Here is a 17,400-nt window from a genome sequence, read left to right on the forward strand (position 1 = left end):
GCAATTTAGGATCGTGTAGAAACCAATTATGTAGGTACCTGTCGTTACCGATTTAATAAAACTGCTATCTCCCTATACTTAAGATTCTTAGAATGCATCGGGCCTTACTACAGGCAGGATCAAAGTAAAATCTTAACTGAGAATAAAATTGGAAAAATCGTACCCATGTGGGGTAGTTATACATCCAGAGTCTGTAGAAGGTATATTATTGAACAGCAATATGCAATAGTCGATACGTGCTCGTATGGTACAGCAGTATAATTTAATCTGATTGAAACCAGCAAAGCTTCCAGGTATATCAAACTCAGTTGCGACCGAACTCCAACCAAATATAGCTACCATGAAATAATCTGTAGATGGACGTACCTACATATCACACACATAGTAACACAAGTAATCTCTGTTATAAAAGGTAGGTTCGATTGACCAATAAAATACGTATTGATGATTCAATTTCACACAATATGAATAAGCCTTTGCATTTGTAATACGTAGGTAGCTACCTACCTATTCAGAATAAATAATGACTTTTTAATGTCAGTTGACCCCTATGGCACAGAGGTGCGTGCCCGGCAATAATGTCAGAAATAAAAACCGGCCAAGTGCGAGTCAGGCTCGCGCACTGAGGGTTCCGTACTCGGGTATTTTTTCCAATATTTTGCACGATAAATCAAAAACTATTATACATAAAAATACATAAAAAACTGTTTTAGAATGCACAGGTAAAGCCCTTTCATATGATACCCCACTTGGTATAGTTATCTTACTTTGAAAATTGAAACACATTTTAATTTTTTTTTAATGATGCAACCACAAATTCGCAGTTTTCAGATTTATTCCTGTACTTGTGCTATAAGACCTACCAACCTGCCAAATTTCATGATTCTAATTCCTATAGGTTTTTTGGCAGACACGACGGACGGACGGACGGACGGCCGGACGGACAGACAGACAGACAAACAAAGTGATCCGATAAGGGTTCCGTTTTTCCTATTGAGGTACGGAACCCTAAAAAATAGCGAAATGAACGCTTTTTCACGAACATTCGAAAATAGTGTGGAATGTTTTCAAGGAAGCTGTCCTACATTTTCGTTTATTTCAATAGAAGATAATCATATAATGTGTGGTCCCGCGTCAGATTACTGCAAATGATAAGCAAGATGATATATAGGCGTTTGCAACCTGAGCGTTAGACCAACAGCAGAACTGTACCTTACTATAGTCAGTTGTACAAATCAAAGCTAGAAATTTGTATTTATACGAGGTATTAGCTGATAATTATAATGAAGTACATTTCAATATTTTTTTTTACGTTATACAGTGATTTAATAAATAATAAACTAAACAACTAAACTAAATAATAATTATTAAAATAATGATTATCATTTCAATTATGATTTCATTAAAGTACATTTCAATTATGATTTACGCCCATTCGACATCATTCTTATTTACTTTCAAATTTAATTCCCCTTTAATTCTACTAGATTCATTGTACTACTGATTAATTTAATAAACATTCGTAAAATATTGGTACAACGATTTCAACACTGCGTTACGTAATAAGATTAAACAGTTGTGTGATTACATACAAATTGTGTAATTTAAATATTATATGAAATCAGTAAAATGGTATGATAATAAGCTTAATAAAATATAAACACTTGTGGCCAAACGTGGTACCAATATCTATTATTTACTTAATTTTTTGAAAGGAAAAAAGAAAATAACATGTTAGTCATTTTGCAATACAAGGTACAGCTGGTAGAGGAAGTTTTTGCACTTTCGAATACGGCATGGTAAACTCAAAGATGCTCAGAAAAACTTAGCGGCCAGCTACTGTAGCTTACTACCCTTGAAAGCCTTTTTACACTGACAACGAAACATTGAGGAGATTCTGTATGCTAAAGCTTAGGTTGAGTTTATAATCATTTTTAATGTTCCAAAAAAAGGCAGTTGGTGGGGATTGCTGACAAAAGTGCAAACTTATAACTATGGTCTATGAAATAACAGTGCTTCTTTTTTGATTTTAAATTAATTTTAGTTTCTAAAATCAAAATTTCATTATTTGTAAGTTAAATCGCCCAACGTGCCTACAGAAGTTAGGTATAACTAGTTTTACCTGTATGATGCACAAGGTTCGCCCGCCTGTAATGGTGCCTCTGCCTGTCTCTGTATCTCTGTGTCTGTGTCTGTATCTGTGCCTGTGGTGTTTTAGATTTTTCTAAAAATATGTAGTTTTAAAATTACAGGGGCTCAAAAATTTGTATATGAATTTTTAAGACCGCGTAACTTTCAATCCGAATATTTTAATGGAAATCTGGAAAACCACAGGCATAGAGATATTAGTTCCCGGAACGTTTCTAAAAAATTCCATTGAGTATGATTGGTTAGTATTCCAATGAGAGACGAACTACGTTTGTATAGAGCGAGTGACGGAGAGGCCCCTCTTAATTAACTTCGGTGAAAATTCTCTCTTTTAGCGCGTTTGCGCGGACGAAACTAATAATGATTATGCAACTCTCGATGAAAGAGTGATACATATTTTGCTAACCCCATAAACATATTGTAGGTTAAATAAAATAAGGTTCCTATTGAATTCAGGTTGTATCGGTAAATACGTTTGCGCACAACATCTATCCCTACAAGTTGTACACTGTGGCCATTAACGTCATATTGATTTATAAAAAGTTATACTAGTATGGATATCATTACTGGTTTCATTCATACATTAATAATTATCATTAAAATAGCTCGCATCTGCCGCTTGGCTTAGTACCTACAGACCGAAGTAGCTGCGCGGTGAAAACTGGTCCGGCTTCCGTGGTACCAGGTTAAATTGAACGAGAATACTTTTATTTTGATTAATTCGGAACAATAGGAACGGATACGGTCCCGACGTGGAGCTCACTGCAATCGATGGCGTTTTTTATTCATATCTTGGGCTTGCAATGAAAGCAGATATCCATATGAGAAATACTCTTTGAGTGTCTAATAACTTTTTAAAGTTAAGCCGCTGAACCGATTTTGAACAAAAAACACATCTCTGCTTCACGCTCCTGGAGACGAGTATTAGCTTTTTTGTGTCTCATTTAGATTTAATAGAGTTAATATCGACTTTTTGCAAGAACAAAAATGTACCTAAGTTAAACACTTTTGAGAGAATTGAGAATTTTTATTTATTGCTAGGCAAATAGATGGCTATGCTAGATAGCCATCTCTTACGCTGCAGGCTGTGCAATGTTACTTAATTGCCAAATTTCGCCACCGATCAAAAACATAAATTAAAGTTTACTTGTTAAGTACCTTCGTCATACCTACTTAAAAATACCACTACTTATTATCCGCAATAGAGAAAAAGTATTTAATTAATAAAAAAATCCACTAGTAGACCATGTCTCTGTGCAAATTCAAATTTTAATATAATTTCCACAGGTAAATATAGAGTAATACTTACGCAAACAAAACTGAATAGTTGATAGCTTAGACTTAGATTGTTGAAATCTGGGTTCGAGAAATAATTTAGAAAATAAAAAATTGGAATTGAAATAAGGAGTCCAATTTTCTGTTTTATATATAGATGAATACAATACTATTATTTGTTTCAGGTAAAGAACAATAAACTCGAAAATATGAACCCGAACAGTTACAACGAGGTTCTGGAGCCGCGTGAGATCAAAGCGGGAAATCTAAACCGGGTGCGCAATCATAAGTTACGCCACAACAAAATGGTTCACGCACAGATCTCCCGCCTGGCCCGCAGTCAAGATCAACTAGATGAGTATCAACAAAATCTACAAACGCAAATACTTGACGTGCAAAGACGACTCGACCGCGTCGAAGAACCCAACTGGAACCTTATTTCGGCAAAAGTAGACCTTCTTGAACTGGAAACTAAGTCCTTGCGAGATGATCTTCGCAATACGTCCCAGAAAATTTCAGACTTCAATAAAATACACGCCTCAGTGCTAGAACTGCGTGAAGATATCGAAAGTATTGAAAACAAAGCCGATAAAACTATCCCAGAATTCAGAAAGGAAATCTCAAAACTGGATGTCAGTTATGCACAGGTAAATATTATAGTAAACAGACCTGCACTTTATAGTATGTAATATGCAACATGAGACAAAGATATATCTTTACTCCCGTACTAATAATTTTGTGTTTTGCAGCTCAACGCTCAGTCATCTTACTTGAAAGAAGATCAGGAGCATTTGCGACAATCGGTGAAGGCTATTGCCGTAAGCGTCAGCAACACTATCGACCGCGCTGAGATGGACCGTCTCGTAATAAGGAAGATTAATGACACTGTGTGCGAACTAGAAACCAGGTCCAAACAACACTATTATCGGCTTAACGACCACATTCTCAAGGTGACTTATTTCCCTTAACTTTAAAACATTTATGAATTTTTTACTTTGTGCTAATAGAAATACTGAGATGATCAATATGAAATATGAAAATCATTACTACAAGTGTATATAAGTATTTTTTTATTGTTACAGAGTGAGGCTAACAATTCAGGTTTGGTAAACAATACCTCTACAGAGATACCTTTGCCAGAGCTCATGGGTGAAGTTAAGGAACTGCAGCGTGTAGAACGAGAATACGAAGATCTTGTAAGTCAACTCCCTAAGGATTGCTCGGAAATCTCAGCGTCAGCTGGGACTTTTCTAATTCATCCAGGACAAGTTCCGGTCGAAACTTGGTGCAATAATGGAAGTACGCTTCTTCAACGCCGGTATAATGGTACAGTTGAGTTTAATAGGAAATTTGCCGAATATGTTCAGGGTTTTGGTAATGCTGCTTCAGAATTTTGGCTGGGCTTAGAATCAATGCATCAGCTAACCTCTGACAACTGCTCATCTATGAGAATCGATATGACTGATATTTATGGAAGCGTTTGGTTTGCCGAATATGATCATTTTTTCGTGGGTAGCGCTGACTCAGGATATATTCTAGAACTAAGTGGATTTAGTGGGAATGCGAGTGATGCTTTTGAATACCAAAATCACATGGAATTTTCAACAATCGATCGTGACAGAGATACTTCAAACACCCATTGCGCTGGCAACTACGAAGGTGGGTGGTGGTTCTCGCATTGCCAACATGTGAACATTAATGGCAAGTACACCTTAGGACTAACTTGGTTCGATTCGGCCAGGAACGAATGGATCGCGGTTGCTTCAAGCGAAATGCGTTTGCGCCGTCGACCTGGATGCGCTTGAATAAATAATACAAAAGTCATTATTAATTCTTTATATAACTATTAAAAATAATATAGATGATATAGATGCACTTTGTGCTTATAAACTTTTATCAGTAATTATACCAAAGATAAACTAGTAAGCAATCAAATCGTACATATATTTAACGTTTCTGGATGTTATAAGAATCTTTTAATTAAAATATACTTCATCTTGTTGTTATGCAAATATTTCTAAAATTGAGTTTTTAAATGCTTGCTACGACTGCTATAAGTACAACTTGCTCATTTTTATTACATACTGACTTAATTTTCACTAACCAGTTTTACTTAACTAAATTTATTTAGTTAATATTATTACTTTTTTAGTTATTGGGTTGTTTACGTTAAAAGACGAACAGTTTTTCATATAAAATCTGCGTTTTTTTAATATTATATGAGCATATAATGCGATCGACATTTTTATTTTTATTTCTTTGTGTTTTTTATTGGGTAGTGTTAAGAATTTTCCGTAATCATAATTCTTTTTCTTTATTTCAAAGTATTTTATCTTTATTTGCATTGATATATATTACGTACGTAATATATGTCATAGTAAGATTATTTTTATACTATAATGTAAATATCGGGTACGTACCACGATTCATAGGATGATTTTGAAATATCGACATTGTAAAATCATCGTATGAATCGTGGTACGTACCTACCCGTATTTACATTATAATAATAAGCCTAAAATGATTAATTTTTATACTATTATGTTATGCATACCTACCTACTACTTTAGATTAGTTTCGATATTAATTTTTGTTAAGTAATTTCGAATAGTTAAGGTACTTTGTCATTGTTTTAGAAATAGGGCGATTTCATCCATATATACTAATATTTTTGATAAATTGTATCTGTCTATTTGTTCCTTTATCTTGATGAAATTTGGCAAATTTAAATTTGCAAAAGTATAACTTCAACGTTCACAAATTCGCGGGCAACAACTAGTTATCAATAAATATTGTAATAATATTTAGTTATATGTTTAATGTGTCATATTAATTTAACCTCGAATTATGTAGATATATACCTAATTCATAGTAGCCAAGTTTGATTGTTGACCGTAGTGGACCAGTTTCAATGAAAACGATTTACCAGTTATATTCATATAAATAATAACAATGTTAGATGAATATCGATGACGATTGTACCGTAGATAATACCAAGGAATTACCAAATAAAAGTATCAAAATTATATCAGTCTTTTATTTCTCTAATTATTTTTAAGTAATATTACTAGCTATATTTAAATCAATACAGAAACTTACATCACAAATACTTAGCCAACAATTTTTAGGGTTCCCTACCTCAAAAGGAAAACGGAACCCTTATAGGATCACTTTGCTGTCGGTCTGTCTGTCCGTGTATCCGTCTGTCCATCTGTCCGTCTGTCGTGTCTATCAAGAAAACCTATAGGGTACTTCCCGTTGACCTAGAATCATGAAATTTGGCAGGTAGGTAGGTCTTATAGCACAAGTAAAGGAAATAATCCGAAAACCGTGAATTTGTGGTTATATCACAAAAAAAAATAATTAAAAAGTGTTTCAATTTTCATAGTAACTATACTAAATGTGGTATCATATGAATGGGCTTTCTTTACCTGTACATTCTAAAACAGATTTTTATTTATTTTTATGCACAATAGTTTTTGAAATCGTGCAAAATGTCAGAACAAATTAATAAAAATTTAAAGTAAAAAAAAATTAAAAGTTTTACTTACTTTGAAAATTGAAAATACAATTATTTGTTTTTCCTTTTCTTGTGCTATAGGACCTACCTACCTGCCTCTTATGATGATGATGACCCAAAAAATTACTTAATCATCATCAGAATTATCATTATCTTCATAGGTGACACCTAATAAGGATTTATTACTTAGAAACGGCATGACTTTATGCAACAGTAATAATTTAGAAGCATTTTTAATAATTTCTGCCTTGGAGAGTTTTTCCTCAAGCGTTTTCTTAACTTCTTCATACAATAGTATTTTTTTGTTGTGAAATTCTGTCTCGTAAATGTAGTCTCTTATATCGTATGGTCTTCCTTGCAACATGACAAGCTTTTCATCAAACTTCATAAGTTGAAGCTCTTTATAGACATTGGAATGATCATGCGATAACGGCATTGAGATTCTGGTCCTCGAAAGCCAGTCGAGGAGCACACACGATTTTGTGGCTTGAAATAATTGAGTAAAATCATTGTTCGATAATGTCCGAAACATTACAATATTATGAGTGATCCAACTGAAAAATCACACTAATATTATAAAGGCGAAAGTTTGTATGTGTGTGTGTGTGTGTGTGTGTGTGTGTGTTTGTGTGTGTGTGTGTTTGTGTATGTTTGTTACTCCTTCACGCAAAAACCACTGGACGGATTTGGCTGAAATTCGGAATGGAGATAGATAATATCCTGGATTAGGACATAGGCTACTTTTTATCCCGGAAAAATAAAGAGTTCTCCCGGGATTTCGAAAAACCTAAATCCACGCGGACGAAGTCGCGGGCGTCAGCTAGTAATATCATCATTACAACCATGGACGTATAGTCGTATGGATGGACTATATCTCTATGATTACAACCCACGCTGGTCAAGAGCTTGACAGATATTACACAACTTTGACAACATTATGGAGAATTTGGGAGAATGCAAATTTTCTTACGATGTTTTCGCACGGCGTTAAATCAAGTGATATTTATTTGCTTAAAACAGATGGCTCCGAAAAGTAGACATGCATGAACGAACTCGAATTTCAGACCCTCGAACAGGAGGCTATAAGTCTTAACCACTAGGCTATCACCACTTATGCTGTAGAAGATAAATTATAGCAGTTAATTTGAAAAGATTTTAGAAGAGTAGTCTACCAATGTATGACATTGAATTGCTAAATAGTGTTCTACGTTACTCTATCTAGATTACTCTATCCAGTAATGTTAGTTTCTGAGATGGTTCAGGGTAAGATAAAATATAAGGTGAGAATAAACATTTCCACCCTCGGATTGGTCAGCCACCAAAGAAGACTGTGATTAAAGGTGCCCACGCACTTGAACTGAACTGCAGCTGAACTGCGCGTCGCGTCAGCGCCCCGCACGATATTCTCTCTGCCGCGCGACAGTGACGTACGCGCGTCGCGGCTGGAGAGAATATCGTGCGGGGCGCTGACACGACGCGCAGTTCAGTTGCAGTTCAGTTCGAGTGCGTGGGCACCTTAATAGCTCTATAAATTCATAGTAACCTTGTATAATACTGGGTGCTGGTGTAGATAAGCGGTAAGTCGTGTTGAAAGCCACAGCCGAAGCCCCACGACAAGATTCCGACTAACTTGGCGCCAAGCACGAGAGGAGCGCCGGGGACCGCTAGACATGGGTACGCCGAGTTTTCTTCACGAGCTCCTCCAGCACAGAGCATACCTTTGCCTATATCCGTTCCATGCTGTAAAAGTAAAGTAAACACGATTAATCTAGGACTAAATCCATATTAATATTATAAATGCTAGTGTGTCTGTCTGTCTGACTGCATGCTAGCTTTTCACAGCCCAACAGTTGAACCGATTTTAATGTGGTACAGAGTTAGCTTACATCCCTGGGAAGGAGATAGGCAACTTTTTGTCCCGGAAAATCAAAGACTTCCCACGGGATTCTTAAATAATACAAATTGTAATACAATAACACAAAGTAATTGCTTCTAAGGCCAAAGCCATGTGCGGAGTAGACCCGAGGCGCAACGTCTTTGTTAATTAACAATTAAATTCCGTTTTATTCACTTTAACATAAGGTTGAAATTGGTATGATAAAAATAAAACTCGTAGGAGACTCAAAAAGCATGCCGCTGCCAAGTCAAAGTAAATAAAGGTTTATTTGAATGTTAACACACAGTACGCTGTGTCTCGACTTCATGCCCCCTCAACAGGATATCCATTGCGCCTTATTCAATGGTCACAGCAAAACTTTTGTATATGTAGAGGGCCGAGCCATCGCATTGGCTGAACGTAAGGATGTAGAGAACTTGGAACGCAGGAATATCGAAACAGCTCAAGGACCGAGCATCGGTTAGTGTCAGTGACATTCCTAATTTCCTGACCTACAAGTATAAATTTATAACACCCCAACAAGTGAAGGTTACAAGTAACTAGAAAAGAGCTGATAACTTTCAAACGGTTGAACTGATTTTCTTGGATTATAAGAGCTAAGAACACTCTCGATCAAGCCACCTTTCAAACAAAAACAAACTAAATTAAAATCGGTTCGTTAGTTTAGGAGCTACGATGCCACAGACAGATGGGTCGGGGGTTAATAAAACTATGTCTACGCAAATCAGTAAACAGTCACTTACAAGTTTGTATCCCTCGCAATAATGGTTCTGTGAATTAATAGTAAGTGGAACGCTTCTCAACATCGGGTCTATTTTTTCGTCTGGATAGTACTGAGACGTTCGTGGCAAGCACAGCTCATTTCCCTTAAAAGTGCAAAATGCATAAATAAAATTATTCCTTTTTTAGCTCATATACCTACAATATTCATCGTCATACCTATACTTACTTAATATTACAAGTGAAAATTAAAAATTGTGGGCGGTGGTAATCACTTAACATCAGGTGACTCGCCTGCTCGTTTGACCGTTATTTTTACTTAAAAAAATATTAACAGTCAAGATCCTCAGCAGTAAAAAATACGACGCAGAGAGAAAAACACAAAATAAATAAGTTTGCCATCCTATCTTACTTCTAAATTCAGTTCCAAGCAAAGTAAGCAAAAATGCATTACTTGGTTAAAGAAATGAATTGGACTACGAGCCAGCGAGCGCCAGACCTCTTTATCTGGCAGGGAATTGCCACGACACTTATGTATATGTCAATGCAAGACGTAATTTATAATACTATTGCGAACAAAATATAAAAAACCGGGCAAGTGCGAATCAGGACTCGCGCACTGAGAGTTCCGTACTGGGGTTATTTTTTTAAATTAAAAAAAAAACTACTTTTCGGAGGAAGTTTGCATATATATTTTTTTAGTTTAATCATTTAAGGACACATTTTATCATTTTGGAAGTGTCTCTCGCGGACTATTCAGTTTAGAAAAAAATGATACTAGAAACCTCAATATCATTTTTGAAGACCTATCCATAGATACCTACCTACCCCACACGTATGGATTTGATGAAAAAAAATTTTTGAGTTTCACTTTTTAGTTTGTGGACGAGTTTGTGAGAGTATTAGTTTAAGATCTGGGAAGTTAGCGGCACTATCACTAAAGACAGTAGACTAAAGAATATTTTGTTTTCAAAAACAAAGAACTCCTACAGGATTTTTTAAAACCATTGAATTACTACTTACTTGCTCTAATTTCATGATAGCGTCTAGCCCAAACCTAGAGTAGGTATAAATTAATTTTATAACCATCTATTTAAATTATTATTCTATGCACCGCGACTCAAATTAATTCACAAAAACCTACCCGCAACATCAACATACCGTAAAATCGCACCGACCCCAGCCAGTGACAAAGGCTGTACCAGATAGTGTCATTTGAGGCATGACCAGTGAAATGCTTTTTACAGAAGATCTGAAATACACAAATGATACGGAAAATCATTAACCAACTTCAATAAAACAATTTCAAAAGAAAAATAAAACCGACTTCAAAAACCACAAACACCAAAAAGTAAAAAATAACTTTTGTTTAGCTACACGTGTAATATACCTAGGTATGAAGTCGAGCGAGCATATTAAAACAAAATTAGAAATCCAAGAGTGAAGCTCGCCTGACTTCATACCTAGGTACATTACACGTGTAGCTAAACAAAAGTTATTTTTTACTTTTTAGTGTTTGTGGTTTTTGAAGTCGGTTTTATTTTTCTTTTGAAATTTTTTTATTTCACAATTTTTAGTGGCCCCACTGTACTATAATATGCTATGCCCAGTTAAAACCCTACTGTTAATAAGCTGTTACACTGATCGCGAGCGATTTGCTCTTATCAATTGAGGAGTTCTGTTCTCCATCTCCGAAGATATTCATCAGATCTTCACCAAATTTATATGGGACCACCTGCACAGTATACCCTTACAAACAAAAAAAAAATTCCAAATCGGTCCAGGGGTCTTTGAGTAATCGGGGAACATACATAAAAAAAAAGATTCCGACGAATTGAGAACCTCCTCCTTTTTTGGAAGTCGGTTAAAAAAGGAGGAGGTTCTCAATTCGTCGAAATCTTTTTTTTACGTAGGTACTCAAAGACGCCTGGACCGATTTGAAAATGTTTTTTTTTTGTTTGAAAGGATGAAGATCTGATGAATATCCTCAGAGATGGAGAACAGAACTCCTCAATGGATAAGAATAATTTGCCGACGATCAGTGTAATAGCTTAGAAAACAGTAGATTTTTAACTAATCATAGCATATTTTAGTACAGTGGGGCCAATAAAAATTGTGAAATAAAAATTTTCAGAAAAAAACTGACTTCAATAACCACAATCACTAAAAAGTAGTAATTTTTGTTTTTGCATAATAAAAGAAACTCGAAATCTAAGTCTGAAGCTCGCCCGACTCCATATTATAATACATACATTACACGAGTCGAAACAATAATTAGTTTAATTAGTTCGCATTTTGTTTTCATTCCTTGACATTTGCCCCTTTTCAGTTTTAATTGATAAAACATATATATAGTCCTGACTCAGCCACTCACTGATTGACTCAGCAACGACCCTGATCCCTTAGACATAGAAAGCTGAAATTTGGTAGACAAGGCTGGATTGAAAAAATGGGTTGGTGCCTACTTAGTAGAGAGTAAATATGAAAAATGGAAATAATGCACAAGTACCTACTCAGTGAACCATTAAGTTAATAAATAATTTCCTCGGAAAATTCTTAGTACGTAATATTGCAAGTCGCTTCAACCAGGCACAGCCTCTCGGGTAAGACGCTTTCCAATAGGGCAACTAGTGCTTGCTAGAATTTCTCAAGTATCTCGTCATAATAACTACCTCCTTCTTGGAAGTGGGTTGAAAATCAAAGAGTTCCAACAGGATTTTTAAAAACCGAAATCCACGTGCATAAGTTCGCTGTAAATGCTGACGAAATAGGCGGCTGCAAGTTATTTTTTTTAATATCTATTTTAATAAGTAGGTATTTATAATATAAAATTGATTTACCTGTAAATTATGTCTTCGAAAAATCTTAAAATACATATATCGGCGACTAAAGTAAACGGGTCAAAGTCTTGATGAATTAATATGATTATGACAGACAGAAGCGATGTGCCACGGTCAGAGTAACTCTCGCCTGTGACCACTCGTAGCTCCTGGATCGGGACACTAGGGTGGTATGAATAATTTTCTATAGTACTATGCTATTAGCTGTGAAAGCTTAGTGGTTACGACGTCCGCCTCCTAATCGGAGGTCCGAGGTTTGATCTCGGGCAAGCAGATCTGACTTATCGGAGATAGGTATGTGATTTTAAGTAATTGAATATCACTTTCTTCAACTGTGAAGGAAAACATTTCCGAGAAAGAAAAAAACATAGAGTTCTCCATAACGTTCTCAATGGTGTGTGAAGTCTGGCAATCCGCACTTGGCCACAGACTATAGCCAAATCCACTTTGATTTCTGACAGGAGACGGGCGTGGTCTCGCTAGTAACGTATGCATTAGATCTAGGACTCAAAACTGGATGCTCAAGATCAAAAGATGAATAAAGTAAGTACTAGACAAACAAGATCACCGTGTCCCTAAGAAATAGTTTTTTACTGTTATAAAAGTGTTATTCAACCAAGGTACGAGCGGAAAAACTTACTCCTCAATAGGATGCGCCACCGTCAAAACTAAGTTCTTTGTTATCAAAGTTCCAGTCACATAATGACCGCCGTTCCTTCGTATGCTCACAACGTAAGGATGCTCTCTTACATTTACGCGAGTGCCTCTGAATATCTAACAAACAAGATAAATAATATAAAAACTAAACTAAATTAGTTTTATTTTACGGCCTATATTAATTTATTTTATCTATAGATTCTTCATCCTTATGATTTATTGTGGACATTATCCCTACAGAATGAAAATTGAGGAGTGGGAACCCGAAATTCTATTAAAGACTTTTTTTGATTGTTAGGTCGGCAGTACCCCTACAGCATCAGGATTAAACATAAGCGATTGTAATCTTCTACTTTACGCTATATCACCGCTTTAGGGGTCAGTAAGTATAAAACAAGAAACAGTTATAGTTGCGTCCAGTCTGTCTGTCCGTTTAATGCTAATGGCTATTTTTTTCAGAAACTATTAGATATAAAGTTGAAAATTAGCCCAGTTGAAGAAACTTTACCCATTACAAAGACGTCTATTTTTTGCACTAAAAAAATTCGAGTCGAGAAAAAGTTTACTAAAACGTTTGTTTCGTAATATAGGAAGTTAGGTTAGTTATGTTAGGTTTTAGTTCACGATATGTTTTACTAACATTACTGCACTAAATACAGAACCCAATTTACAAGTGTTCTGACACGGACTTGACTAGTTGTTTCAATATAAATTGTCTTGAATAGTTATGTAAAAATATATTTCTACAAAAAGTCCCTCTAATAACGAAAAGGAAAATCATTTTCATGAAGCCTCGAGGAACTCTCTACTTCGAAGAATATACTGAGTAGTAGAGATCATAAAATACGAACGTTAAGCTCCGTCCAAGCGTAAACCACTGCCTGCACATGTATGCAAATTGCGAATACCTACTTGATACAACCCACTGGTTTTAAATGTAGTATGAAGTATGAACAGTTCATTCGTTTTACATTTCAATTGAAATAACTGATATGATTTATTTTATTCAATAGAAATGATGAGTCTTTACATAATTTAACATAAATATTAACAACTATGACGCAAGCTATAAGCTGTGATAGCCTAGTGGTTAGGCCGACTCCCTCCTAATTATTATAAGTCGGTTTTATTTTTGTTTTGAAAATTTTTTATTTCACAATTTTTAGTGGCCCACTACTACTGTTTACTAAGCTATTACACTGATAGCGTGCAATTTGCTCTTATCCATTGAGGAGTCCTGTTCTTCATCTCCGTAGATATTCATCAGATCTTCATCAAATTTATATGGGACCACCTGCAAAGTATATACCCTTTCAAACAAAAAAAAAATTTCAAATTGGTCCAGGCGTCTTTGAGTAATCGGGGAATCTCCTCCTTTTTGAAGTCGGTTAAAAATGGGTTGGTCATGATGAAGATGACATTGGCATTTCTGAAAATGCACTCTGAAAGTCTACAATCTACAATTAAATCCCAAGTTTCTAGAATAGACACCTACTATGTAGGTCAGTTTCTTTGTAAACTGAACTACTGGTAAAATGCTACCCATCACCATCATCATCAGCAACATTGTCGGCTCACTACTGAGCACGGATCTCCTCTCTGAATGATAAGGATTTGGCCATAGTCTACCACGCTGGCCAAGTGCGGATTGGCAGTTCCCCGTTAAAGTTGCTTAAATCGTAGGTTACATAACTCCGAAAAGTTAGATAATATGCGTGCCCGGGATCGAACCCTAGACCCCCAATCTAGCGCACCGAGTCTTAACCACTAGGCTATCACCATTTAAATGTGACTCTATCTATATGTATATTAGGGGACATCCCTTATTTGGGGCGAAAGAAGTATCAAGTGAGGGGGGGGGGGGGGTGTAATATGGGTTCCATCGCGACTACTTGATTTATTGCCATCTCTTCTCTACAGTCATCATTATGTAAGCCTTTAGATACTTACCTACTACTCTGACTACTCATATTACGATTATCTACCTTTCGGTTAAGCAAAGGTATATCGCCAGTCAGCGGATATCCAGTGACATCAAACAGAGAGGCGTTAGAGCTCTCTTCAATCGGATTCGACCACACCACGTCGGTAAGGTATTTTGAAATACATAACACTGCAACAATGTGTTAATTAAGCAAAACATACACTAATAATGCCCGATTTACAGAGCTGTATTGCTACTCGGATCATGGGCTCAGCTTTTTAATTTTAATCCATATCCATACTAATATTATATATGTGAAAGTGTGTATGTCTATCTGTCTGTCTGCTACCTTTTCACGGTCCACTTTTTATCCCGGAAAATCAAAAAGTTCCCATGGGATTCCTAAAAACCCACCCGTTTAACCGATTTGCATGAAATTTGCTACCGAGGTAGCTTGCGCCCCTGTAATTGACATAGGCAACTTTTATCCCGGAAAATCAAACAGTACCCAAGGGATCTTTAAAATCCTAAATCCACGCGGACGAAGTCGCGGGCATCCTCTAGTACATTATAAATTTTTCAACGACCTCTCTGGCATAGTAGTTTTGATAAGTGGGAGGTCCCGGGTTTGATTCCAGCTTGGGGCAATTTGGAAATTTATTCTTTCTGAACTTGTCGCTGGTCTGGTGGAGGCTTCGGCCGTGGCTACTTACCACCCTACCGGCAAAGCGGTACCACCAAGCGATTTAGCGTTCAGGTACGATGCCGCGTAGAAACCGATTAGGTTTATGGTTTTAATTAAACTGCCACATCTATTCCAACCTGCGTTAACCCGCTTCCATCGTAGATTGAATAATCACTTACCACCTGGTGAGCTCGCAGTGAAGAACTAACTTGTATCAGAATAAGAAAAACCAATACACTCCACCTGGAGTTATTTATTGGAGTTGGAGTGCAGTTGGAGTTTAGGAGTTGCAAAACTAACCTTAGTTTTGCAACTCCTAAACCTACAAAAACTGGAATAATGCAGATGATGCCATCGATTCCAGTACTGAATTAGAATCCAATGTTGGGTCCCTTCAGGAATAATATGCAATACTGGAATTATGTGGACTGGGCATAAAATTAGCCCGCCCACCGCGTTCGGTTTGTTAAAAGCGCAATACTATCTCAAAATATGCTGAACAGATTTCGCTTTCGCAAGCCAGATCAAATCACAAAACATTCCACGTGTTATATTAATTACGGATCGTGCTAATATTTGAATTACGTGTAAATTTAGTCTCACATAAAAATATCTTGCACATAGTGTTTGATTTAATGTTAATTATTTCTTTTTATACTTAGGTCCGTAAGTAAATAAATCAGAAGTAACTAAACTGACACAATAATTAATTAAATGAACTCTATATGGTCTTGATTGTAGTTCAGTAATTCGATATAACGATAAGTAATTAAAAGGGGTCTCTCCGCCGCTCGCTTCATACAAACGTAGTTCCAATTTCATTTAAATATTAAGCAACCAAACAAAGTCCATGAAATTTTGCAGACATATTCTAGAAACTAATATCTATGTCTGTGGTTTTCCAGATTTCTGTTAAAATATTCGGTTTCAAAGTTACGCGGTCTTAAAAATTTACATACAAATCTTTGATGACAAACTAATATCACCACAGATATTAGTTTCTAGTATATGTCTGCAAAATTTCATGGACTTTGGTAGCTTAATATTGAAATGAAATTGGAACTACGATTGTATAAAGCGAGTGACAGAGAGAGCCCTGTTACGGGTACCTACTTCAATTATTTATTTCAGAACACTGTGTAGAAAAGTTTCTTTTTTTAAATACTTAGTTTTAAAATTTTGCTTTGACCACCCATGACACTTACCAGCACTACCTATCTATATTAGAAGTTGGAACAGAGACGTGGAATTCTTATCAAATCAATGGAATTCTTAGGGTTATTCCTTGGTGTGTATGAACGCAGCGTATACATGGAATAGACAAGCCTAGAAATCGAATACTTAGGTAGGTACTATTGAAATATAATGTGTCGTGGTAGTCCTGTTGGCCCCGTTAGCCGTGTCCCCGTTAACAGGGCCAACGGGATAAGAATAAAATAATTAAAAATCAGTCCCGTTCGTTTCGTTCGGTGGACACAATGCATTTAGCTTTGTACCTATATAATAATGTCCTTCCGACCGAACTTTGGTCATGGAGGACAATCTCGACAGAGATACAGGGTGTATCTAACCCTGATCCAAAATATGTAAGTGTGTTTGTTAGTTGGCTTGCCCACCTTAAAGGTACTAAGGAACCCCTTAGTACCTTTAAGGTGTGTCTATATTAATTCGTTTAAGTTAGATAAATAAAAAAACAACCTTTATTTAGAATATTGTATTAATGAATTCTCAAAA

The 17,400-nt window shown here is 36.0% G+C and overlaps 2 protein-coding genes across 6 annotated transcripts in view; one reads left to right on the top strand and one right to left on the bottom strand.

The window, feature by feature from the left end:
• The window catches only part of LOC123880529 (protein scabrous-like), a 27,271-nt gene extending 20,822 nt beyond the window's left edge, over window positions 1–6,449 (top strand). Inside the window, exons 4-6 of the mRNA XM_045928681.1 lie at window positions 3,609–4,070; window positions 4,173–4,373; window positions 4,506–6,449. Coding sequence (XP_045784637.1) covers window positions 3,609–4,070; window positions 4,173–4,373; window positions 4,506–5,228 — 1,386 coding nt within the window. The 3' untranslated portion in view covers window positions 5,229–6,449. The remainder of the gene's footprint in view (window positions 1–3,608; window positions 4,071–4,172; window positions 4,374–4,505) is intronic.
• The window catches only part of LOC123880535 (trypsin beta-like), a 22,480-nt gene extending 6,105 nt beyond the window's left edge, over window positions 1–16,375 (bottom strand). The window contains exons 1-8 of one of the 5 annotated variants that reach the window (XM_045928697.1): window positions 16,270–16,375; window positions 15,043–15,170; window positions 13,041–13,174; window positions 12,401–12,562; window positions 10,722–10,812; window positions 9,584–9,706; window positions 8,487–8,683; window positions 7,012–7,497 (exon numbers count right to left, since the gene is read on the bottom strand). In XM_045928697.1, the coding sequence (XP_045784653.1) occupies window positions 7,071–7,497; window positions 8,487–8,683; window positions 9,584–9,706; window positions 10,722–10,812; window positions 12,401–12,562; window positions 13,041–13,174; window positions 15,043–15,170; window positions 16,270–16,288 (1,281 nt within the window). In that variant the 5' untranslated portion in view covers window positions 16,289–16,375 and the 3' untranslated portion in view covers window positions 7,012–7,070. Of the gene's footprint in view, window positions 1–7,011; window positions 7,498–8,486; window positions 8,684–9,583; window positions 9,707–10,583; window positions 10,618–10,721; window positions 10,813–11,812; window positions 12,336–12,400; window positions 12,563–13,040; window positions 13,175–15,042; window positions 15,171–16,269 lie in introns of those variants that run through there. The other 4 variants (XM_045928699.1, XM_045928698.1, XM_045928700.1 and 1 more) reach the window with 4 other exon arrangements.
• Window positions 16,376–17,400: the final 1,025 nt, after the last annotated feature.

This window comes from Maniola jurtina, chromosome Z (genome assembly GCF_905333055.1).
Source record: "Maniola jurtina chromosome Z, ilManJurt1.1, whole genome shotgun sequence".
Taxonomy (NCBI): domain Eukaryota; kingdom Metazoa; phylum Arthropoda; class Insecta; order Lepidoptera; family Nymphalidae; genus Maniola; species Maniola jurtina.